This window comes from Ambystoma mexicanum, chromosome 3p, assembly GCF_040938575.1.
Source record: "Ambystoma mexicanum isolate Mex_15411 chromosome 3p, UKY_AmexF1_1, whole genome shotgun sequence".
Lineage (NCBI taxonomy): Eukaryota > Metazoa > Chordata > Amphibia > Caudata > Ambystomatidae > Ambystoma > Ambystoma mexicanum.
Genome location: NC_090925.1, coordinates 172,801,521 through 172,828,946, shown reverse-complemented (window position 1 = coordinate 172,828,946; position 27,426 = coordinate 172,801,521). Strand labels below are relative to the sequence as shown.

At 44.6% G+C, this 27,426-nt stretch overlaps 1 protein-coding gene across 4 annotated transcripts in view; it reads right to left on the bottom strand.

The window, feature by feature from the left end:
* Positions 1–27,426, bottom strand: part of LOC138580215 (alpha-2-macroglobulin-like protein 1) — a 1,347,911-nt gene that overhangs the window by 688,593 nt on the left and 631,892 nt on the right. For all 4 annotated transcript variants that reach the window (XM_069650572.1, XM_069650575.1, XM_069650574.1 and 1 more), the window contains one exon: positions 25,400–25,515. In XM_069650572.1, coding sequence (XP_069506673.1) covers positions 25,400–25,515 — 116 coding nt within the window. The remainder of the gene's footprint in view (positions 1–25,399; positions 25,516–27,426) is intronic.

The window sequence follows — 27,426 nt, the reverse complement described above, 5'->3', positions numbered from 1 at the left end:
GTTGAAGAAGCCGTCTGCCGGGGTCTGAAACTGGTGGCAGTCGCATTAGGGAAGGATATACCTGTTTTGAAAACATAAAAATTATAATTTGTCTTGCCAGCCGATCTTTATTAATATTATTCATTTTATTTATTATGGCCGAGCTGAAACTATTTGCTTTCAAGGATAATGCAATGGAGTATGTTCGGCTCTAAAATCAATGTGAAAAGTAACAAAATAAATTGAGGTTGGTACACAATGAGAAACAACTGTTTGTCTACATGCGTGTGGAATGTGGACCTGCATGCCCATGTGCCCGCTACAACGATGATCCCACAAACGTTTTCCTAGCTCTTCATTCATTAATTTATTCATGCATCCATTCATTAATTCTTCATTCTAGTATAAAAGCGTCTAAAGAGTTACATACATTATATTTGCAATTTCCATTGTGTCTCTGCGTAATGCAGTCCGTAAATCCTACTGTGCTCTTGACAACGATTTTTCGTATACTGAACTAACATGAAACTCGGTCTAGTTTCAGAATTTTCTGCCTTATCGTCTCTTATGTTATTGCACACCCCCCCCTTCAAATGAAGTTCTTTCAGCATGGTCCCTGTCTCTCAAGGTAAAAAAACAATAGAACCTTATAATGCCAGTGCGAGTTGTGGGCCTCTTCAGGGCGCGAGCTGAAAATCAAAGCCGCTGACCTTCACTAGAAATGAGCATACATTCTTTCTTTGCCACATCCCGTAGTAAAGCCATCTGTGAGAACTTGAAGTTTTGAATCCATCTACGTACTGCGCCTCAATGTGCAAATGCGAACTGGCTTCTCTCCCATCTGCAACGGCTCGCCTGGCGCGTTTTAAGGCCCCCAATTTTGTCCTCGTTGTCTGCGAGCTTTGCAGCCCCAAAGAACCATAACTATTGAGGCTTTTAATTTTTTGGGGAAGGTCAGGGAAAGTATAAAGTACCCGAGGAGTTGAGTTAAAAGTGAGATTTATTGTTTGTTTGTTTTATTATTTGCAATACGCAAGCCTCCCCTCGGTTAACAGTGCACAGCATTTACATGAGATTGCGAAAATTAGTTACATCAACAAAAATATATACATACATATATAGACAAGGTCAGCAATATGAGGTGAATAGAGAGAGAATTCAAAGATGACACCCAGGTTGTTCGCCACCCAGGATGGTGAAGATAGGGGTTAGGGTTAGCATACTTTGTATGTACACTGTACAATAACATTTATTTACAAAAAGACAATCGTATTACAATTATTTAAACCAGGATTTGTACTTCACAACCAGCTCTCCTTTGGGTGGTCATGGCACAGTGGCAATTTTGGGTGGCAATGGATCAGTGCTCTGCACAGAAACGTTCAAAATTCCATATCTGTGCTTCTCTAATACAGCAACAATAAGGCTTTTGACAAAGTCGAACTCCATTTCCTCATAGACTGGTTTGATCACCCATTGCTTACTTCTTTTTGAAAAGGCCTTAGTGTAGCGAGGCATCCTTACATTACCCTTAGTCCAAGATTGTTCACGGCTGAGATTCTCATTATGGGCCAAGACGGCAAGTAGAGTCCTATGTCTCATGCCCTGTATGCTGAAATGCAAGCGCTTTGGCCTGTACTTTAGGCACATATTGCGAAACCTCCTGTGTGACAGAATTCTGTCAGTCCCCTCAAATCTGTTGATAGAGTTTTATTGAAAACAATCTTCTCAATGGCTTTGTGTGTAGGTGAAGATGGAATCAACCACTTCTTCTTCAGTGCCTCCAGGGGGGACAAAGGGCCATGTTCACATTGGTGGAAATGTAGGTTTTCTGACCAGTGGTGCACGTTGGTACAGTGGTGCATCACTGACCGCCATTTTTCAAGTAGTATTTCCACTGACCCTTCACAAGTTTTGGAGCTCCACCAAAGTTGGTTGCTGATAGACTGGGACCACTCTGAAATACTTTCCAAACCTTATTTTTCCCCTGCAGTCGAGATTTTCTTATTGATTGATTTAGCAAGATGCCATACGTCAAATTGATGTTTAATATGTGGGAAATGCTCTCATTGTCTTGGCAATTGAAACGTGTCTGTCCGTGGCTATGAGGTCGATGTGCATTCCCCTCGATTGTAGATATTCCACTGATTTTATAAATCCTCGTTTCTCCATGGCCACTGAGGATGTACATTGTGTTACCTGCACGACCACGGAACTCACAATTTTCTTACTATCCATGTCCTGAAAGTGGTAGGTGGAGTACTTGGCAGAAAATCCAGGGCTGTCGCACTGTCCATCGCCGGCTAGCCTGAATCGTTTGCCATCGAATGTACTTGCTAGAGACAATTGTTCAATTTTCCAAGCATCACTAATGGCCGGAAACAGATAATCATGTTTGTATTTGTAGTACTGCGTTTTTGAAATGAAATGGAGTCCCACAAACTGAAAGAAAGACTCTAACTTTCTAAAACTGGACCCACTAAAAAGTGAGGCAGCTGCACACAGTAGATTGCCTGCTGGCAGTTTCCCCAGCATTGGTTGTGCAGACCATGAGAACGTATGATTTAATCTACAGGCGGCATTTATTTTGATGTTACTGCCTTGTTTTTGACGAGTCACATGAATCAATGGCCTCCGACATACTTTCCCTCTGAAGGAATGCCCACATTTCAGCATATTTATAATATCCATCAAACAACTGTCGAATACTATGTATTTGCCCTCTTTCATTCGACTGTCATCCTGCGTCAAAGTTGTTTCGGCCTGTGACGTTGAGGACATATCACCACATTTGAAAGAAATATCGCTGCTATCAAGTTCTGATGCGTCGGTGAATGCTGCTGCTGGTTCATTCTCTGTCATTTCAACATCTGCTACTTCAACATTGATGGGAGAACACAACAATGTCGACAGCTTTTTTGGTGGCAATTTTTTGGCGGGTGTAGATTGTGTGAATTGATCTGCGACTACTTCAGAGATATCTTCAATACATCCAGTATAATGTTGTTGCGGTAGTGCGGTCGTACTGTAGCAATGGTCCAATACAACTTTGCTGGATTCTCCGGAGACATTCATTTCATGTTCTAGCCATTGCACATGAGCATCCCGAGTCCCAACACGCCGCGTCTGAATTAATAGTTCCTCCATAGTGTAAATGGTCTGGCAAGCAACATCTCTCATTCGCTTCACTGTCTGTGTATGTATAGTTCGTAGACCCACGGGTAACTAGAGGACAGATTGGAAAAGGGATGTTCAGTTTAAACACAAGATAAAGTATAGTACAATTGACTGGAAAAAAACATAAAATAGTCCCCAGCACAAACATTTTTCTAAAGTTATGAACTGTTTGTAACTAACCTTAGTTTTGTTTCTTTTCTTTGCAACTTTTTTGACTCAACCTTCAACATCTGCACGCTGTTGCTCCGATTCATATCCGCATGTCTCCCCTTCCTCTTGCACTGCAACGACAATATTTTCTGTATACGCATAGACAGCACGGAATGAGGCTCCATCGACTCCCTGAAACATAGTATTTTCATTACTGTGTATCAAAATATTGTTAGCATAAAAACACACGTGAGGACGAACACACAGGTACATCTCAATAGCCAAACACGATTTAAACATTGTGAGGAACAATCAAACGACAAGTATTCGAGCTCTGATGACCTACTTCGATGGAGCTGTCAGTATCCATACCTCTGGCTCTGCATGGACTGCCACGAATGATTGTATTGAAGAGGAGGCATCAGCAACTCCCTGAAACACAGTACTTGCGTTAGTATGGTTTTCAATATTGTAAACATAACACACACTTGGGGTCGACGGCACAAGTACATATAAAGAGATAACCACAAACGTTGCATTGTCTAAAAGAATCAAGGAATATTTAAATATGATCAGATTTAATCGACTTATTTCTCTGATTTCTTTACATCTGCATCATCTAAATGGGATCTTGTGATTGTAGTGGAAGCTCCATCGTCTCCCTGAAACACAGTACCTGCGTTAATAGGGAAGAAAGTATAGCAAATGGAATCACGTTATATGATCACACTCGATGGAGCTGTCAGTATCCATACCTCGTGCTGCTGAAGAATATCTATGGATGTTGTAAATGAAGTGTGCACCTCCGAAAGCTGTTGCGCTGATTCGTATCTGCATGGTCCTGCTTCCCCTGGAATTACTTGAATGTCAGGCTCTGCATCAAGTGCGTGGGTTGACGCTTCAACAACTGCCTGAAACATAGTATTTGCATTAGTAAGGATTACAATATTGAAAACACAACACACACTTGGGGTCGACCGCACAGGTACATATCAATGGCTAACCACGAATGAAACATGGTGTAGAACAATCAAACGACAAGTGTTCCAGTCCTGATGATCACTGTCGATGGAGCTGTCAGTATCCATACCTCGTGCTACTGAAGAACATCTAGGGCTGTTGTCAATGTGGTGGACGCTTAAGCATCTCCCTGAAAGACAGTACTTGCATTAGTATGGATAACACTAATTATAACTGAAAACAAACACCAGGGGACGACAACTAAGGTGTATATCAATTGAAAAGCACTAACCAAACAATTGGTAAAATAATCACACGATACATAAAAACTATTACTTGACATGCATAAAACAAGTCTGTAGCGGAATAGCCAAGTATGATTACCTGATACGCGCTAGAAGTGGTTGATAACTGCGGGCATGTCACGGATGTAGAATGTTCTTGCTTCAGATTCAGTGGATAGTCAAGCAGTTGTAAAGGTAAATTATCGTTTGATGATGAAATGCAAATATTAAAAAATTGCCATATAAACCGACAGAATACTTGAGAATAATGCTATTGAAAATGCGCAATATAGTACAGTTCCCTGTGCCCATAAATAGATTTCCTTTGGGGGTTATAAAATCGAAAAATAATTTATTGATAAATGTCATTATTCAAAAAGCTATACACTCATATCAATATCGAAAGTATTACAAGGGAGTATTACAAGGGACACAACACCTAAAATATCAATTAATCCATTCGGCTACCTACACACTACTGCAAGGCCTAAAGCTAAATCCGGACACTTGACTCACCGGTGGCGGAATGTGGACGAATAGAGTTGGAATAGCTTTGTGAGCAATTTTCGTGCCGTTCGCCGTTTATTCTTCTTTGTTACCCAAGATGTGGCGTACATGTTCGAGGAAAAGTGCCGGCTGCAGATGCGGTATCGATCACCCCTCTTGTCCTCTAAGACTTGTTGGACTCTACTTTCCAGCTCATCCAGGGGATATCTGCAATGTCTGACCCATTCTCTTATTTGATCAACAGTTTTCGGGAATACATGCATTGTAGTGCCTTCAGATTTAGCATGGGTCTTCGAAGGGCAACCGCTAATCGAACAGGCAGGCATTGTTGAAAATTCTGAAAAGTAAATATCAAGATTATTATAAAACCTTGATGAATAAAAATGTCATAAAAAAGTAAATGAACCATACCATGCTCAATGCAAGGTTTGTTTTGGTCGTCGGAACTATACCAGTTCATCATGTGCGGCTTAGTATTTGCATAAATTACAGACATTTTTTATATTATGTGACTAAACTCTGAACATGTGACTAGTCCCTTGGATGTTCTGTCTTGCATGAAAAGGAAACATGCTTACATTATTGACTGGAGCCCCGAAGGATGCAATTCGATGACAATTGTCACAGATGAAAATAAATAGATCTATTGATAGCATAATAATTGAAACTCAAGTCAATAGCAATGAGACCAATGACCATAGCTCTATTGGGTACTGTAATCTCAAATAGATAGAAATGTAAAAATGACCGAAATATGACTAGGATATATGGCCTTACCTTGACCAACAAACAGTTGGATTCAGAAGGCCGAGCAGTATGTTGCAGGAGAACAGGTAGATGGCCACAGGTAGCACACTGACGAGTTTGCTCTAAGCGGTCACAGATAGCACGACAACGAATAAATTAGCATAGATCTCAGTTCTTCTCAGGTAGAAGGTTCATGAATTGACTTGCAAAGCACAAAGATGTTCTCAGGAGACATATCAAGTGGTTTATAAAGTATAAGAAACAGGGTGTGTTTGTGAATGAATGACGTGTGTATGTCGTGGTATTATGTGGTTTCCAGGGGGCGGCCTGCCTCAGGGGAGGCCTGCCTGGAGACACAGGGTCTGAGGAGGCCATGTGAGCGATGGCCCCTGGGCGTGGGATACCTTTTGAAGTGTACATGCTGTTTGGCACCTTGGCCGTTTGCGCCCGTGATAGCCCCCCATGCCAGCGCTGATCCCCAGGTGCAAACCGCCTTTGATAGAGGGGGGTGGGATGGGTGGGCCTGGGGCGTGCAGATAAGGCACAGGAAGACTGCTGAATGGAGACACAATTATGTGGATTGCAGGGGGCGGCCAGCCTCAGGGGAGGCCTGCCTGGAGACACGGGGGCTGAGGAGGCCATGTGAGCGATGGCCCCTGGGCGTGGGATACCTTTTGAAGTGTACATGCTGTTTGGCACCCTAGCCGCTTGCGCCCGTGACAGCCCTCCATGCCAGCGATCATCCCCGGGTGCGAACCGCCTTTGATGGAGGGGGTGGGATGGATGGACCTGGGGCATGCAGATAAGGCACAGGAAGACTGCTGAATGGAGACACACTTATGTGGATTGCAGGGGGGCAGCCTGCCTCAGGGGAGGCCTGCCTGGAGACACGGGGTCTGAGGAGGCCATGTGAGCGATGGCCCCTGGGTGTGGGATACCTTTTGAAGTGTACATGCTGTTTGGCACCTTGGCCGTTTGCGCCCTTGACAGCCCCCCATGCCAGCGCTCATCCCCGGGTGCGAACCGCCTTTGATAGAGGGGGTGGGATGGATGGGCCTGGGGCGTGCAGATAAGGCACAGGAAGACTGCTGAATGGAGACACACTTATGTGGATTGCAGGGGGGGCGGCCTGCCTCAGAGGAGGCCTGCCTGCAGACACGGGGTCTGAGGAGGCCATGTGAGCGATGGTCCCTGGGCATGGGATACCTTTTGAAGTGTACAGGCTGTTTGGCACCTTGGCCATTTGCGCCCGTGACAGCCCCCCATGCCAGCGCTCATCCCCGGGTGCGAACCGTCTTTGATAGAGGGGGGTGGGATGGATGGGCCGGTGGGAATGCAGGCAAGTTTGTGGGAGCGAGGGGCCATCAGGCCCCTCTCATCCTTTACTTCTCAGTAGAAACTCGGACCAAGTGCCTCCAGTAGTGGGTTCGCCCCTTGCCCTTATGTGATGTTAACTTTGGTTGGCATTTGCGTAGATGGGACCACTGAGCAGAACACAGGGCATCCATTTTTGTACCCCCTTTCCACTCCATCTTGGTGACCAGGCCTCACAGCGCAGAGCACATGGCCCCCACCCTCGTTCCCACTCTGACTGGAAAACTCCAGAGGTATTTGCAACAGCTAATACATTTAACACATCACTCTTCCTCTGAGATCACTGTCCTGCATGTGAACCAGCCTGAACTAAGCACATAGCTCGTTCATCTCCGCAAACGTGTCCTTGCCCACGCACCCTCGCCAGTGGAAACTTACTGCCATTCTGACCCTGTGTCCCTGCAAGGTATTCTCTTCATGTGCCAGACCACTGACCACGCCATGATGCCCACCTAGCAGATCCCCAACTAACATTAGACCCCTACTGCAGTATATCGTTGCCTATCAATAACAAATGCCACATACCGGAGATTTTTGTGAGCACAGACCCACACTTTAAACAGTGTATTATAGTGGTCAAGACCCTTAACTTAAGGCCTGTAAAATCCATTGTTGATTGATAGTATAGATATATGTGTGACTTTCATAGAGACATAACCGACTGAAAGACTTTGAACAAGGGTTATTCAGTTCATGCATTATTGACGTGTGTATGTCGTGGTATTTTGTGGTTTCCAGGGGGCGGCCTGCCTCCGGGGAGGCCTGCCTGGAGACACAGGGTCTGAGGAGGCCATGTGAGCGATGGCCCCTGGGCGTGGGATACCTTTTGAAGTGTACATGCTGTTTGGCACCTTGGCCGTTTGCGCCCGTGATAGCCCCCCATGCCAGCGCTGATCCCCAGGTGCAAACCGCCTTTGATAGAGGGGGGTGGGATGGGTGGGCCTGGGGCGTGCAGATAATATATTGGCCCTCATTACGACCCTGGCGTTGGACCATGGTGCTATTAGCACCATGGTCCATGCCGGTGTCCGGCATGGTGGATGGTGGAATTACCGCCCCCATCACAAGGTTGGCGGGGGCGGTAATTCCACATTCACCATTTGCCCTTCCCCATTCCCATTTTGCTCCATAGGGCATAATGGGGATGGGGAAGGCGCTAATTACGGCACCGTAAATTACGGTTGCCGTAATTAGCTCCAAGGTCCCTTAGCGGGTTGGATTTTAACACCTGCAAAAAGCAGGCGTTAAAGCCTCCAACCCGCTAAGGGACCTTGTAATCAGGTGCTAATGGTTTAACGGCGCCGACGCTCTTTACGGTGCCGTTAAACCATTAGCGCCAGGGTCGTAATGAGGCCCATTATGTTAGCTTAGATAGTGACCACCCCGCTTCACAGCGACCTGACCTTCACCAATTCGGAACACAGATGTCTGACGTCCATCCTTGAATGGAGACACACTTGATTCATTTAAAAAATCGAAACAACCGTTGTTAAAATATATGTGGTGTTTTATTTTGTATCTTATTTTGATGACACAAAAATACAAGACTTTACACATTGTACAGGTCAGGTTGCAGCACAGTGAGAGAAAATCCCCTGTACAGACCGCTTCCACTCGGGAACGTTTCTCTTATGGCACGAACAGCACAGGCGGGTATTAATCTTCGAACGCGGTGTCCAAGCCTCCCGTGAAGCCACCATGTAAAGGAACGATAGGCCACCAGCCTGTACCACCTGTGAAAAGGAATGAAACAAACTGTTTTTAAATGACCAAGATAAGTTTAATAAACGTTTGACAATGACAATTCTTGTAACTAATGGCATTCTGCTCGGACAAATGCTATCTAGACACTGCACACTATTGAACGACTTTCATGCGTTACAATGATATGTATATGTAATTTTGGATATAGTAGAAGACCATTAAATAGGAGTGGCATGACAAGCAGAGTATACTTACTCGTTACTCGGATTACGAGGACGAGCAGTTGCACGAAGTTCGTGCATAAGCACCATCATTATCCTCAACACGGACCGTGTGAGGCAGGCTGCCCTGAAGTCTGGCAGCTCAGTTATGCATTGCGGTCGTGGCTCGCCTTCAGAAATGTAGGCCACGCATCCCGAGTTTTCACAGTAGCAGCAGTTCCCGTCCTCAGTTGGCATTAGCTCGCACCGATTGCATGTGCACCAAGTGGAAACACCGTCCATGCAACTAGGCCCAGGCTCTTCAGCTGTTGAATCGTCCTCCCAACTGCCGTCCAAAGACCCATCGTTTTCGCGTGTTTCCCTTTCCAGTTGTTCCTCCTCGGTATACTCGGGCTCGTACATGTAGGGCATTATTGTAGCCATTGTGTGTTAAACAAATTAAAATAATTTATAGCGGTGGTAATGGTATCTGTTCACACAGGCTACAAGCAACAAAGGTAGCTGACCAGAGCTCAGAAACGAGTCACAGAATACTCAAAGTGACACAGAGAGAGGAATGGAATCGAAAATCTGCTGCTGTGTGTTGTGAAACGGTCTGTTTATACTTATTGAGGAAAGAGGCGTCCTGCCATTTCCATGGCGACACGTCATTAGCTGAAGCGCAGCGAATGTTGACACGAGACGTGCTTTGGCGTTGTGAAATGGGCGGTACACGTCTGCTGATGACAGGCTCAGGGGCAGGGGGATATGATTTAGTGCCGCAAAAGCAGGTCAGCCAGGGCGATGGGGCAAGTGATAGCATTATCACAAAATGGCAGCTCCCGGATGCCTGTTTTCGCATGCGTTTAATGGACGAAAACTCAGGTAAGGTCCATATGAATTTTTCCTAAAATCGCGCGATTTAGGCTTAAAAACACATGGCCGACCCGTAGGGGCAATAACATTTTTTGACCGAACCATTCCTTTAGATGCAGTTGCATTTCTGTCAACTATCCAACACATCCCAACATAGGTTTTTCTTTCGACTGGCATCAAATTCCACCTTAATTTCCTGTCAGCTAACCAACCAATTCCCTCTTAGGCACCAAAAGGTGTTAACAACTAACATACAATTTAATTTCAACTAGTCAACTCGCTCCCTATCAGACTGTTAGCAGCTACTGTCGAGCACCATGTAATTTGCTGGCAACTACCAAAATAATTGTCGTTCAAAGGCCTATGACTACCTGTCGGCGGCCATCTCATTTCTGTCTGTTGTAACCTGATTTCCTTTGAACTACTACCACATTTCCTATTAAGCGCTTTTAGGGGGGTTTTCCTAAATTTTACACAAGGTGATACTTTATAAAACTATCCCTTGGTGAACAGGCCCCAACTCTTATTGTTTGTTTATTGATTTTGTATGGCGTGCCAAACCCAAAGGTAACAGGGCGCTACAGAGAACAGGAGAACACAATTGCTTAAAATCTTAGTTATAAGGCACAGTATAAACATAAGCATTACATCAATGACATGCCAATGTCAAGTATACACGTATACTTGACATCACGATAAAACAGTTAAAAGAATATACATATGTACAGTCAGGTAGGTTAGTAGAAATGGGTTGATCCATGGTCAATCTTGGGGGTCGTTGGAATGTAGCCATGCAAGTATATTCCGTCTAAAGCTGTGGTAGGACTGGTCTGTTCAGATGTCAAGTGGGAGTGCATTCCAGTATTGGGCCGTCTTAACTGGGAAGTGACTGCCACCTGTTCTTTTTAGTCTAAATTTAGGTATCTGAAGGCAGTTGGAGTTGGCAGTTCTGGTGGGGCGAGTGGAGGGTTTTCTCACAATTCTTGCTACCAGGTAAGGGGGGGGGCTGCATTGTTAAGACATTTGTGGGTAAGTGATGCTGTCTTAAGTGAGATTCTGTCGCAGATTTTGAGCCATTTGTGTTTTCTTCTAGTGTTAGAGATGTGTTCTTTAGAGGTTAGATTGAGGACAGTACTGAGGGCGTTATTTTGTAAAGTTTGTATTTTGCCAATGATGTATTTGTTAGCTCCCAAATACAGAGCATTACAATAGTCATGTTTGGAGAGTATTAGGGCATTGGCAATGATGATGCAGCTGGCGTGGGTGAGAAAAGCTCTGCTTGCCCTAATGAGTTTACAGGTGTAAGCTGTGAGGATGCAAGGGAGTTAACTTGTTTCTTTAGAGTTAGGGCTGAGTCGAGGTGAAAACCTAGTGTTTTTACTGTTTTGGAAACTGTGATTATATTTCCATCAATGTTAAATGCTGAGTAGTCGGGGCTGAGTTTTTTTTAGGTTGGCAAATCAGAGAAGTAGGATTTCAGTTTTATCATCATTCAGGCATAGTCCATGTGTGGCCATCCATGCCTGAATGATGAGATAAATTTTGTTTACCAAGGCCGTATCTGTGTCAAAATTGCCCGAAAGGGGAATGAGGATCTGGCTGGGTGTCATCTGCGTAATTTGTGTAGGTGACACCCAGTCTGTCCAATTTGTCAAATAAAGGCTTGGTAAAGATATTGTATAGAGTTGGCGAGACACAGGAACCTTGTGCTACACCGCAAGGTATTTTGATAGTCTGCTGATGCCAATGTTGAGAAAACTCTCATTGTGCGGTTGTCCAAAAATGATTGGATCCAGGCTATAGCCTCATTTGAAAAGTGGGCAGCCGATGCCAGGTGTTTGCACAGCACTGCATGATCCACCAGATCAAAGGCCGCAGACAGATCAAGGAGGAGTAGCATGGCAGTGTTTCCCTTGTCATTGAGTTCGTCAATCTGTACTTTAAGATCAATTAAGGCAGTTTCTGTGCTGTGATCTGAATCCTGATTGTCGGGTGCCTAAGAGTTGGTTAGTTTCAAGGTAGTGCTGGATTTGCAGGTATGCTACTCTGTCTATTATCTTGAGGAGAAATGGTGCTGTGCTGATGGGTCTATAGTTAGTGGGAATGGCAGGGTCTAGGGTTTGCTTTTTGAGGAGGGGTAGGACTCAGGACTCTTTTAGGTTACTTGGGATGGTGTTGGAGAAGGAAGCATTGATCAGTTTGGTTATGAAGGGGACTAGGGCTCTTGCAGCACCCTTAATTAACTGGGCAGGGCAGCTGTCACCCTTACAGTTGGATGGTTTGAGGGAGGCGATTATCTTTTCAGTTTCCAGGATGGATATTTTTTTGATTTGAATGGGTTGAGGCCGGGTGAGTTGGTAGTCATAGGGATGGTGATGAGTGGTGTATCCTTGGGAGGTGGGGAGTATTTTGTTAAGGCAAATTTGGTTTGGAGTAACTTAATTTTATTTGCTAGGGCATTTTGGATGCTGGTGTACCATTGTTTCTCTTTGGCAATGTTGTCGGGTGGTGGTACGGGGGATTCCAGCTCCCTTAGAATGGTAAATAATTCTCTAGTGTTGGAGCTTGCGTTACAAATTCTTTATTAAAAATATTTTTTTTTGTAAGTAGGATTTCTTTTTTGTATTTATTGGTGAAAAGTCTAAGTTGCACTTTATTTTCTTCAGATGGGGTATGGCACCATTTAGACTCTAATTTCCTTTTTTGCATTCTTAATTCTTTTAGCTGTGGGGTGAACCAAGCATTTAGGTGAGCTAGTTGTTAACTTGTTTTGGGGTTTTAGAGGAGCAATGGTGTCTAATGCTATTTTCAAAGCATTATTGTAGCTTTCTATTAGGAGCTCAGGATGCTGGTTGTTTGGAAGAGCATTGATAGACGATTGGTAGAATGGTAGGAGATCGTCTGGTTTTTTTTTTGGCTCTGGTGGGTATGGGGGTGCCATTATTTTCTCTTTGGTGGTTTGTATATTCAGAGTTAAGGTAAAGTTGTATAAGTCTGTACTACGCAAAGGTTTGGTAGAGCAGCAAGGCTTATTTTAGGAGGAGGATGTGAGCTGTGGGTAAGTACAATGAACCCAGTAAATACATAGGCCCACAGAAACTCTTATACACTTGTAGTTATTGTAAAACAGACATTTATTTTATAAACACAAGGCAATGTTATATTCAGGTAATTATGAACCATTTCAACTAATCAACACAATAGAAAACATAAGCAGTACTTCAGGTGACTAAACAATAGTAGGGAAACTGTTAGACTAGTAGTATGTTATTGCTGTCGACACATATTTATGTAGGTGTTTCTGGTTCGGGATGGAGTCAGCCTTTATACACAGAACACCCTCTGTGTGGTCACCATTTTTCTGACACCTCCCACCCCCATATGTGTCACCTGTTTCCATAGGCGTTCACCAGCCCAAACCACGTCCTGATGACAGTTCGGACCCTTCATCTGTGAACAACTCCATCCCAGTGAAGGTTGACTCCATCCTGAACCAGAAACACCTACATAAATATATGTCGACAGCAATAACATACTACTAGTCTAACAGTAGTATTTGAAATCCACATTATATATTTATGCTACTAACCCTCACTTACCCAACTGTGATATGATAACAGTTTGTCACCTGTTCTACTTTCCATTGTAAGCCAAATGAGGCTCATATGTGACTTTCAAGTTTGTTTTTTAGTTTTTTCTCTTTTGAACCTACTATTTTTAGATGTGTGTCCGAAGCGATGAATACATTTAATCATTATCCAACCTCTTTCTAACCTATAGGTGACCCTGAATGGCTAGTATTTGCAAACTAGCTCCCTGCCTGTTTTAAGCCTACCTCCTCTACACGGTTGACATGGGGTAGCTGTTGACTCTCCTCTTTTCTTGTTTATGCCAAACGCCTTTTCTGAGTCAAGCCCCCCTTTAACAAAAAAGAAGGCTTTTGTTGCCCCTATATTCCTTAATGTAAGACCTTACTTTGTCTGACATCCTGTATCCCCTACTTCTGGTAGGTACACTGTCCCCTGTGTCAATGTTATGTTTGCACCAGGGGGTCAAACCAGGAGACTGTGAGAACAAGGGGGACAATTGCCTCAGCAAACTTTTCACCTCTGCTTGTTGATCAGCAGTCAGGTGAGGGGCCACATGGACACCCTCAATGGAGCTTTCTGGAGGACTGTCATGGAACAGGTCAGGGAGAGTTCCGACTCCTCTTCCTCAACATCTGAAGCCAGCAGCAGTGCAGCGATTTCAACTCTTGGGATGAAAGACTGCAGTCTATTCACATGGAACACTTTTGGAGCCTGACCAGCCCTACCAAGGTCCACTAAATAGATGACCTCTCCCAGTGACTCCACCTCTGTGTAAGGGCCTGACCATTTATCCTGTAAAGCTCTAGGCCTATGGGATTCATGATCAGGACTTGCTGGCCAGGTGTGAAATTGATAAGGGCAGCCTTAAGGTCATACCAGTGTTTCACCAGGGCTTGTCCTGCCTTCAATTTTTCACTAGCCAGACCCATCAGGAGTACCATCCTTTTTCTGAGCCCTAGCACATAGTCTACTACATTGGTAGTGACTGGGGTAGTGGGCATATCCCACCCCTCCTTGACTATGGCTAAGGGTCCCCTTACAGGGTGACCAAACAGAAGTTCCACGGTGCTGAAACCAACACCCTCCTGTGTTACTTCTCTGTAGGCAAAAAGTAAGCATGGTAACAGAAGATCCAATTTTCCTCTTTGGGGTTCTTCCAGAGCCCCAATCATGCGCTTTAAGGTCCTGTTAAACCTTTCAACTAGTCAAATGGTCTGTGGGTGATATGTGGATGAAAACCTATAGATGACCCCACATTCCTTCCACATGGCCTGCATATACTTTGACATAAAGTTGCTGCCCCTATTAGACACAACTTCTTTAGGGAAGCAAACCCTAGTAAATATGCCAAGTAAACCTTTTGCAACTGACTTGGCAGTCACAGTCTTCAATGGTGACATGGTGGCATGGTCGACCAGCACCAGGATAAACCTATTGCCCGAGGATGTTTGAGGGTCAAGGGGATCAACAATGTCAATCCCTACCCTCTCAAATGGTACTCCCACAACTGGGAGGGGTACCAATGGAGCTTGCATTGTTGTGCCACTTTTGCCAGATAACTGGCATGTGTCACAACTCCTGCAGTGACCTTCTACTTGCACCCCCATCTTGGGCCAGTAGGAGCTTGGTTCTCTTGATGCCAAGGTGATTAGCAAGTGGCACTTCATGTGCCAACTGCAAGAGGAAGGGTCTAACAGCAAGGCGAACCACCAACCTCCTATGGTCTCCTTTTGTAGACTCTGTAGGCGCCAACTGCAAGAGGAAGGGTCTAACAGCAAGGCGAACCACCAACCTCCTATGGTCTCCTTTTGTAGACTCTGTAGGCTCACTGTTGAGGATCCAACCTTCCCAATAAATCTAATGCTTCCCAGGAGGTTCAACCTCAATCTGGGAGCAGGCCTGTCTCCTTAGGCCTTCCAGAGATGGGCTCTCACGTTGGCCCTTATTGAACTCAACCCTATCAGGACCACCTTCAACTAACAAACTTTGTAGCTCAGGATGATCATGGGGATTGCGAATTTCTGGCAACACCTCTTCCTCGTCAGGTTCAGGTGTTTGACCAACTACATCCACCTCAGTGGTAGGTCAGTTTGGGGTAATGTTTTCTTTCCCTCTGTTACTTTTTCTGACTCCTTTAGCCTTGGGTTTCCCCTTTGGCTTGGGCTGGCCCTTGGACTTGGCCAAGGCAGCCCTTGTTTGAGACCTTGTGCAGAGTCTTTCTGCTGTATCTCCCACAAGCCCTAAAGCTCTGAGATCATTCCCCAGCAAGACCTTTCCTGGGACATCTCTCTGAATGCTCACTGGAATCCTGACCACTGTACCATTTATAGTAAGATTTACAGGCATAACTGGGAACTTGAGAGGTGGGCCATCAGCCAATTTAGTGGAGGACAGAGGAGCTCTGGCAACTTTCTCAGGGTCTACCTAGGTAGAATCCACCACAGTTCTGCTGCACCCACTATCCCTAAGGGTAGGAGTATCTACTCCATTTATCAGCACACTGTCCTTAAAGTAGTGCTTGGTATTATCAGGAATCCTATCATAAGCGTCTGAGACTTTAGGCTCCCAGGAACCCAGGGAAACTAAAACTACCTTAGAATCTATCCCACCGGGGAAGGAGTCTGAGGAGAAGAATGCCCCTGTAATCTCTTCTTCCTCATAGGAGGAGAAGGCCAGTTTAGCAGAGTGGACCCCCAAGGTTTTGACCTTACATCTGGGGTCCCCCTTCACTTGATCACTTGCTCCACAACCCACACAAGATCCACTGGGTCTTGGGACATATGGAGGCTTATTGTAACCAGAGTTCTGTTTTGGTGGATACCCTCCACTACCCTGTGTGTTGTCCTGTGACTTACCCTTATTTTTATTTTTGTGGTCCTTTTGGGAGGAAGTTTTATCAGTTTGCCCACCTTTTTTATCTTTGGACTTTTCCCCTCCTCCTGCTTACCAGGATGAGTCTTGTCCTTATGGGACACTCTATGTGACACCCACAAATCTGCTGTAATGGTTTAGCTTTTTAGGATCTAACTCCATTGAATCTGCCAAATGCTGCTTAAGCTCAGGGGAACAAGATGCAAAAATATGTTCAAGCATGACAAGACATATCATACCCTCAAAGGTGAAGACCTTATAGCGTTCAACCCAACCAGTCAAATTTTTTAAAGAATCAGTCAAATATGACACCCAAGTACTTCCTTCTTTCTTCCTGTACTCTCTAAACCTCTTCAAGTATTGGGCAGAAGTATTCCCAAACTTTAAGATGAGAGTTGGCTCCAACATTGCAAAATCTACTCTTTGAGCTTTTGACATCTCCATAATAGCACTGCAGCCAGAATGGCGTAGTCTGCTGAGCAACCATGCAATCGTATCAGTATTTACAACCTCTTGAACTTCACATGCATACTCAAATGCATTCATCCAGTCCATAATGTCATTCTTCTCATCATACACACTGAGCAGATCTTTAGGAAATCATGGATGAGAGGAGGACCCAGACCCATGTCCAGATCCCCTGGATCCTGATGAAACCTGAAGGATGGCCAGTTCCAACTCGTGATCCCTGTCTTTCTGTTTTTCTGCCTGCTCTATCTTCAGCTTAGCCATGTGAAATTCAAACTCCTTTTGCTCAAACAGCAGCTCTTGCTTCTTGAATTCCAGCATGGCCTCAGCATCTGAGCTGGCAGAGGAAACACTAGACATTGCATGCTGCCTATCCTCATGGGCACCACTGATGAGGGCAGCGGCAGAACTGTCAGTTCTGCCAGTGAAAGCTGCTCCACCTCCTTCTGCACTCTCATCAGAGGCTATGGCACTGCGTTGTGACTCTTGCCATTCCATGATTTTCTGAATCATTTCCAATTTTGTATCTTGAGCAGGTAAACCCCTCTCAGTACCCATCTTTCTCAATGTCTCTGATCTAGAAGCATTCAAGGTTATAAAGGTACTTGTTTCCATTATATTAGATAGGTCTATGGCCTTTACAGTTATCCCTACAACATCACTAAGTGTCCTGGGTAGGAATAACTAGAAATGCCTTCTCTAATGTGCAACACTGGATACCTTCAGTCCTATCCCACCACTGTACACCAATTTGTTAAGATGGATTTCTGAACTCTGACCTGGTGGGTGGAGGTTCAGAAAGCCGGCCTAGTTTCTTGGAACAGGGTAACCTTCTGGACAAGCCAGACCAATCAAGGTAGTTTGGCGGCGGTCAAGACTAGGTCTCAGGAGGGGTGTGGGTGACTGAAAGATCTCAATGAGCACACAGATTAAAGGACACTAACAAATAACTCCCAGTCAGATGTAGTTATAAAAATACAATTATATTTATTTCAAGACCTTTGAAAGTCATACACTTAATGATAATCAAAGCAATACCAATAAACCAACACAATCCTATCAGCATGCATACATACAAGACCAAGGGGCCTAAATGGTTAACTACACAAAATGGGCCCACAACCTAGAAAGGGAAGGAAGCAGGTGTGCAGATAGTCTTTAGGCAATTTGGCATTAATCACAATTCTAACTGAGAGGCAGTCCAGTCCCTAAAATGAGGGGAGACTAGTGCTCCAATGTACTTGCAATGCTGGCGCAAGCGGTAGTGCAGATGGACAGACCGGGGTCTCTTCAGTGGTCTGTAGCAGCTCAGGAAGGTAGGTGAGGTGTGATGCAGAATAAATTTCCACTATTCAACTAGGGTCACCCCGACAGGGCAGAGCAATTTCCAAGAGATGGGAATAGTTCTCCAGTTCACACTAGCAGTTGAAAGGAGAGGGGCCCTCAGGGCCCACTCATGCATAAAAATCGATGGAGGCACCAGGGGCCACCAGTAACGGTCATTAGTACTCACCGCCTCCAGGTGCTCTCTGAACCAAACTTCAGCTGTCGAGTCCACTTCGGTTGCAGGTTCAAATGCGACAATTTCTGTGTCTCTGCGGGTTTCAGCGATGAAGCTGCAGCGTTGATTCCCAAATGGGATGGTTCTACGTGATTTTGCCGACCTATTTTTGGTCGTGGTACTTTTCATCGCCGGATTTTACATCGCCAGAAACCCTGTTTTGGTTTTTTTTTTTATTCTGGGGGAGTTCCCCCCCCAGTCCCATCTATTACTATTGTAATAATACCCCAACACAAACAAAACACACCCCAAAACAAAAAAAATTAAAACACGGGGTTTCTGGCGATGTAAAATCTGGCGATGAAAAGTACAACGACCAAAAATAGGTCGGCGAAATGCGTGTATACCAATGGGACAGTGGAGATTTCTCTGCTCCTGGTGGATGGATCAGGCCAGTTTCACTGCAGCAGGCTTCAGTTCATCACCACAGCTGGATGACATGGTAACTGCGGTTTCTCCAGTTCAGGCTCTCTCACTTTACTCCAGACATGGGAATGCCAAGTGTACGAAATTCAGTGTGAGAGTGCTGTGAATGGAGAGCTTACGGGATCCCAAGTTTCAAGGGCCTCCTCGAAACGGCGGAGGAGACAGAACAAAGATCCTGTGCAAGCTGGTCAGCCCACTGGTTGGCCCAGGGACACTTCCGAGAAGGCTTACATGCAGGGTTTGCTGAAGGTGCCGGGAATAGAGAGGTCCCACAGGACGACAGCGGGCTCAGGGTGCCAAACCTTCCAGCGGGTCACCAGCGGTTCCTTGACTTGGCTTCTTGGTTTCAGGATACTTGAATCATATACTTTGTTCTGTGAGAACTCCAGAGATCAACATGGTATGGCTGTTTGGGGCCTTCTCTTATCCAAAGTCTCCTTCGCACCAAAGCAAAGAGGACCCAATGGAAGATCTGCTCACATACAGCACACCATATGTGGACCAATCACAGACCACAGTGGTGCTGGGCATTCAGAGCACACCAGACCTCTCTGGCATCCAGGATATGTATTGGAACTAGACAGTCCTGCCCACATCCTGGGCAGGACAAGGCATGCAGAAGCCTGTGAAAGCAGCGCGCCTCGCTGGAAAATGCATGCCCAAATAAGGACTGGTCCGGGTCGGCTCGACCTGACAAAGGTGAAGGAGCAAGATGGCCAAGTGACAGGACAAAGAATCTTGTGGCATGGCCATTTTGGAACCAGGCCACCTTTCTGTGCCAAACACGGTTAACACGGTTTGCATGGCAAGAAATTGTTAAAAATGCAAGAAATGATAAGCTGCCACTAGCCCTGTCCACAGCACATCTGCATTTCTCCATATAAATCTCTATGAGCGTGTCTATGGCCCTGCAAAATGACTAAAGGACCCAGTGCACTGTACTGTAAGGTACTTTGTGCAATAGTATCATGTTGCAGAAAAGTTGCAACTAAGCAAAAAGTTGGGGGGTTCACAACTGTAGGGAAAATTACACATGAAATGGAAATCTTTCCTAATACTCATTAAGCCTGAAGCTAAGATAATGGTTACCTATGCTCCCTCAAATGTCCCGAGACAGTACAGACTGGCAAGGTCTGTCTTCAAACAGAAGGCGCTGGCATTAGGCCTACCGATGAGAGATGGTAGACTAATTGGGAAACAAGGGGAGAGTTGACATATCTTCAACCACCTGGCTTTCATTTATATGTACGTTCTGTTAGCAAGCCGAATGTCCAAGGTTGGATTTGGGTTGCCGACCAATTAGAATAGCCTGCTATGCACTATTACATACAATCTATTGTTGCGCTGCCACATTTTCTGCTATAACGAGTGCCTTAAACCACTTGTATGCAAGTAGCTCAGGGTGTGTCTCACAAATAAAAGACCTCCAATGAGGGACTAATGCATACATTTTCTATAGGTGGACATGATCCAATCCCAACCCTTGATAGGTTTTTATAGTTTGCCACATAGGATGACATCAAAGATGACGCATCTAGCATTATGTGAGCTAAGCAAATATGAAAAGACAGTGTTTTCCTGCGTGGATCGATTTAATGAGTGTTTAATTGCCCTGCTTTACTTCTTTGAGATGAAAGCAGTATTTTACCACCTCCTTTGCATCTGTCCAGTTGTTTGGTCTGAAATATGTTATTAGTAATTCCATCTAGCACACAGATGCTTCAAGGTGCTAGAGCACATGGAATTATTCAGATCATGAACACACTAAGTAAAATCACTTGCTAATGCAACTCAGAAAATGTTCTGTTGTAGGATAAAAAAAAGTGGGTTTCAACACCAGCAATAGAGGTTTAACACTTTAAAAAACTTGTATTACTTTTCAGAGGCCTAAAGGTTTTAGCAGTCCATCCCTATCAAGTTATGAGCTCTTTAAAGTCAGATTGGAGTCAAAGCAGATAATGCAAAGCAGAAGAAAAGGTAAAGGTCCAGCGGATTCTTCAATTACAAGTAAGTAGGATGCTTTTGAGGGTCAAAAAGCTTTCAGGGACCTTGTGAAAGGCTCTCTATAGGTGCAAAAGCGTTAGGCCTGGGAGAACGGTATGGGTGAACACCCAAACAATGGAATTAGCACCCCAGCAACACAAGAACGACAAAATGCTTTGAGGTAAGTACTACACCAAGTTCCAGAGTACCTGAGGAGTGATGCAGCTGGATTATTACATGGTGCAGCAACGGTGGACCCGGTCTCCGGTTCCTTGGTTGTGGTGACAAAAGAAGGAACTCTGAAAGGGACGCTACAGCAGTAGTCAAGAGAAAGTACTCTCAGCAATGGATTTGTCATGCTCCAATGTTGGTCTGCTGTTACTGCACCTTTTCACAGGCTCCAAGGAGGAACATTTACAGACCGGTCAATCTACCTTGATTCTTCAGTCCTGTATTATGGTGAGGGGACTTTGAGGAGGGGTATCTTACCTCTGTTGATCCAACTTGAGCCCACTAAAGTTCTGAGAGGATTTGTTTATGGGAAGATGATGCACCACAGTATAGTCAGAGGTCTCATGGTATTGGTGGTTTGCAGGCCAGTAAGATCACAGCATGTCTTGGGATGGCTCGTCTTGCAGGTCCTGTTATGGATAGTTGGTCCCACCAGCAAAAGGGAAGGAGTCATCCTCTTCAGAGCTCCTCTGTCAATTTGAAAATGTGGTCAGGACAGCAGTGGTCTCTTCACAGTTGCTAGAAGGGGCTGCAGGTGTCTCTGGTTGTCGTCTTCTATGGATCTTCTCTTCCAGTGGTCGACTTGCCTTCTGCCTCAGGAACCTCACCTTTTATTAGGATTTCACACTCATCCTCTGCAAACTCTCCCTGCAGTTTACAGAAAGGGGCAGGTGGCTATACAATCAGGATAGCCAGCCCCCCTGTGGGAACTGGTTCCTTTCAGGCACACCAGAAGACAAAGGATGGCAGAGTTTCGGGATCCTCCCATGCTTCCTGTCCTCACACACTGGAGCCTCTGTGAGCTACACAAATGGTTCCTGCTGAAGATAAAACTCAAACCAGGACCTCCCCGATCCAGGGCTATAGAAGACGGACCAGGAAAGAACAACCACACAAGAAATAGAGAAAGAAGAAAGAAGTCACCATGTTGGAGTAAGGGTGACCCATCTGTGCATAGCTGCAGCTGTGAAGACAGCCTGCAAGCAGAAAATAGCAAAAAAGTCAGCAGAGCAAGTCCACTGCCACCAGCCATATGTGTATGCTTGTTACTGTAACATAATTGTCACAGGAGCAGAGAGAAAGGGGATACTAAGAAACCCCTCAGCACTCCACATAGGGTGGGGTGTGCTGGTCTCTCAAAAGGAAAAGCTAATAAGGGTACAAAGTATCTTTCTAACCTTGAGAACAGTAGTTCTTAAGGCAAATAAAATAATAGATAAAGACTGCACATAGGGTTCTGCGTGCTGCAAAAGTGAAACCCATATGTGTGAGCAAAAAAAGAATAAATGAGGGGAAAAAGACTCCCCTCATTCATGACAAGAACAAAGTTCAGAAGTCAATCAAATAATGCTGGCGGGCCTCACAGGTAGAGGCGATTTGGCATAACACTGATAAATCTCCCAAACAAGCGCTATCCCACTCCCTGTCAAAGACGGCCTTATCCAACACACATACCATTTCATTCCTCATCAAGGGCTAATCACTTCCTGCCAACTGTCATCTCACTTCCTATGTCCACCAACTCAAACCCTGTCAGAAGCTATCTCATATTCTGTCACCTGTCCATCTTATTCTCTGACAGTCTTTGCCTTGGTATACCCTGACAAATGTTACCTCATTTCCTGTGAAGTGCTGCTGCATATTTTGTCAACAGCTACCTAATTTCTTGTAACCCAACCATTTCGCTGCTTCTGAACGGCATGGGACCAACACCACCCCATTTCCTGTGACCATAACCTAATTGCCTATCTCAGATGTTTCTAATTTTCGGTTCCATACCGATTCCCTACCCAACACCTGTGACTTCCAGGGAAACCTCACCTCATATCTTGTCAATAGACACCTCATTTCTAGTCATGAGACACATGGGCTTCCAAATGTTTAGAAGTTCCTCTAAACCAACAAATTGTGCCTGTGTCAATAACTCACATGTTGAAGAGCGCATCAAAAAAGACAGCTTTTTAGACACATTTGTAGTGGCCTTAAACAAACGGGAAATGCCGATTTTGGGGGGGTTTTACCGCCAAACTTTCAACACCTCCCACCCCCACTTTTCTCCGGTACGACGTTCTTTCATCGCGGGATGTTTTTTCGTGGGTTTCTTTTTCCGCAAAATCTTTTTGCGATAAACCCCATCTCATTTTTTAGGGGGGGTTAGTAAATTATATATATGGGGTGTGGGTGTTTGGGAATAAATAAAAATTAAAGAAAATGGGGGCTTAGGGGAGAAACCCCCCAAAAAATGATTACAAAAATTTGATGGCTTTTTTCATTAAAAAAATTGCGGTAAAAAACCCAGCGAAAAAACATGCCATGATGAAATGACATGGAACCCTTTTCTCCCACATTGACCGGAATATCTTTTTATCAGGGGTTTCGTCCCCAAACCTTCACCCTTTCCCTCCCCACCACAAAATAATGCGCTCTGCCAACAAACATGCACACAGATCCACAAACACACACATACATACACATGCACCCAATTACAAAAGTTGCGCCCCTCCTTATACAAGACTCACAATTACACGCATACATACGCAGACCTCCACTACAAACATTGCACCCACCTCCCGAAACTCACACAAACACACACACACACAAACATACACTTACTTGCTTTTAGTGCCTTCCATCCTACGAGCTGCTGAGGAAGGGCTTGTCCTCCCGTGCCCGCACTCGAGTGCAGTGTGGGGCCGGGCTCATCCTCTTAGGCCCAATAGAATGCAGCCAATGGTAAATTTCACTATGGAACATATTTACTCTACCTTTCTTATTCATCCTGATCTCTGGTCAGTCCTTATGAGTACGTTTGCACTATGCGCCATTGCAAGATGGCCCCCATATTCCTCACTCACCGTCCTCTATGCCCCCTTTTTTATGTTTATTATTTAGTTTCCTTTTTACGTCTGACGGCGTGTCCCCAGCACAGTTCGTTTCCTAGGTCACGACCGTGCGGAGCCACTGCCTGCCGGTTTCAGTTTCCACTAACAGTGTTCTACACACTGTATAGGTAAGTTACCGCTACTTGGATTTCTTTGCCCGGTTGGGAGACCCCATGTTCATTTCTCTTCAGTATAACAGAAATGTATGTGTCCCCACTTAGGTGCCAGCAGTACGTGTCTCTTTGCAGATGCCCTGCATCGTATAATTGTTTCAAATATTTGTTGACCACACGGATGCCCCTGATACCTTGGCTACCCGTCCCGCAACTCGAGTGAGTGCATTCTTTAAAACCGTTTCCGGTTCATTCTAAGTATTATTTATTTTATTCAGTAACGCTCTTTTGGAGTTTCTCTTTTTTCTTTTCCCGTCCATAGGAGGGGTAAGGTTTTTTTCTTATACACGCTCCCCATATTGTCTCTGCTTTTTCACTATTCAAGGGTGGTCCTTGCTATTTATAACCCACTACCGCCTTTGGCTTATCTCGATCTGTTCTATCTTTTATCACGCCATTTTCTAGATCCCACCATGTAGGTGGATCTCACACAATACATCTCCTTTGTTATGGGTTTAGTTATTAGTATAGAGTATTTCTCTTTTATCTGAGAGTTCACTCTTTTCACCATACTAGATCTCCAGTATTCTGCTTTTCACCATCTCGCTAGCATCTCGAGTTATGTACAGCTTGTCAGTCAGTCCTTGACTCTTATGGAAATAAAATAAAAGATTTTACTTCTTGTCTCTTTGTAATGTTGTCAACAGTTCAATTGGGCCCTTATGAAGAAGAGGTTACCCTCGAAACGCGTCGGCCACCCCACAATTGGACAGCATCATCTCTTCATCATTTATTGCTTCATCGCAATTTGTTTTAATATGTCATACGTCATGAATTACTTTGTATAACAGATTGTGCTTTTTGGCAAATTTTATTTTGTTTTCTTCTTTGCCAAATAAATCATTATATGCTCAACTAACAAAACTGCTGTTATATATTTATACATTGATAGATTTATATCTATATATTTGAAGGCCCTATGTGGCATCAGTAAATAGTGTGCAGGGGACGGGAGGGCCCCACCTTTTGGGCCCTCATCTATTTTCTCATGCCTTATCCCTTGCCCTTGATTAATAGATTGCTGGCAAAAGACTTTATACCATTGTTGTTTGTACGGAAATGGTGCCCTCATTGAATGAGTTGTGGAGTTGAGGGAGAAGAACCATGGAAAGGTTTCATGTGAGATTGTGTTTGGGCAGGAGATAAGGGTCGGAGGAGTATGATGATGGAGCAAGGGCCCCAGAGGGGTAGGCAGCCGATTCATTGTAAGTTATCACATACATGCATTCATTTCTGTAACAGACACTACAACTTACCACTCCTCTGTAGTTAATACGTGGTTTATAATAGGTGTCCATGTCAGATTCTTCAAAGATGACATAGGCAATGTTGGGAGAGAGCTCACATCGGCCAGTCTTACTGAAAGTCACTCCTGCAGGGAACAGAGTGCATTAGTATAGAAGAGAGGGAGGCAGAGATAGGACAGCATACTCAAAAAACACTTGAGCATCTGTCTAAGCCTGGGTTAACCCAACCTGTCCCACACCCAATGTTTAGGCCTACAACTCCCACCAGCCCAGCCAGCATAGTCAGTGGTGAGTGAGCATAGGAGCTGTAAGGTACAGCATATGGATTGCAACCCTAACGTAAGCACTAAGAAATGGACGCTGCTTCAGCGGTAGTCATGGGAGTGTCATGGACATGGTCTTAGACAAGTATCACCCCGACCCCACACCCACCCTTGTCTCACACTCTCCCATCCCCCTGCTAGCTGTGCCTCGGTCAGCAGCCTGGGATTGCCTTGTTGCATAACCAGCCGTATCCACATTAGAAGGAGGAGGGTAGAAAAGAGGAGACACAACAGAGTGGCTGGACATGGAATTAAAAGAGGCAAACACGGGCGGTAGGGAATGAGTGAGATATGGGAGAAAGGATATGCACCAGAGATGTGAAGAGAGAGGAAGCAGCAGAACTGTGAATGCTTACAGAGAGCAACAAAGCAGAAGAGGTAATGGAGCAAGAAGAGGCAGAAGGAGAAGGAGAGATGGTGGTGGAGAGCCAGCACCCCCTTCACTTCCTTTGTTAGGTGCCAATGGTGAAGCTGTTGGCACCTTTGGGATTATATTTACTCATTCTATGCCAATGATCCTGGAAAGCCTGGTCTCAGTGTGTTGAGTACGGAGCCTTACCACATGGACAATATGTTCTATGGGGAGTTGGGATATATGCTGTGGCTTTTCAGTTTGTGCAAAACAATAAGGGTTTTTCAAATGGTAATGTGCTCTCCAAACCTTTTCAGAGCAGAAGGAGGAACTGAGTACATTGGTAGTTTTCTGGCAATGTCAATTTGAGAGTTTAATATGATTGTCAAGCAGGGAATTTATTGGGAATGGGAGATTTACTAGGAACGTTAATCTGGGAGTTAACTTGAAATATCAAGCTTTGCTGGGAATATCAAACTGGGACCTTATATCAAAAGTTAACTTTACTCTGAATGTTAGATTTGGAGCTTACTTTTAAAGTCAAACTTGGAGCTTACTTGAAATGTCAAACTTACTCAGAATATCAAACTGGTAATTTACTGGGAATGTTACGCCTACTGGAAATGTTTAACTCAGAGCATACAGGAAATGTTGCAAAAGAGGCCTACTGGGATTGCTAAACTTACTAGAAATGTTACATTAATAGCTTAATGGGAATGCCGCTTTTATTTAGAATGTCAAACTGGTAGCTGACTGGAAATGTCAACCTTACTGACTATATCAAAAGGTGAGTTTACTGCCGACGTCAATATTACAGTGAATTTCAGGTTTACAGGGAATCTCAAAAGTGGCAGCTTACTGGGAATGCCAACATTCCTATGAAATGTCAAACTGGGAGCACACTGCAAATTTCAAATTAGGAATTTTATGGGAATGTCACGTTTACTAGGAATGTCAAGCTAAAGTGTATTAGTTTATTGTGTTGTTAAAGAGGGAGGTTACTGGGAAGGTTAAACTATCTGAGAGCTAACTGGGAATGTCAAGATTACAGGGAATTACATGACATAGACTACGTCATGGGTGCAACAGCATGGGTATTAAAGTGAGTAAGCATAAGTGTCAGTGAATGTGAGTGTACATGAGAGCGAGTGTGAGTGTCAATGTGAGTGTTTGAGAGAGTGTAGGTATCAGTGTGAATGGGCTTGTTAGAGTGAGTGTCAGTGTGAGTAATGGTGTGAGAGTGGGAGTTCGACCGAGAAAGTGAGGGTGAGAGCAAGGGTATGCCAAAGTGAGTGTGATACAGAGTGTGAGAATGAGTGCGAGTATAAGTGTCAGTATGAGTGATACTATTTAATTGTATG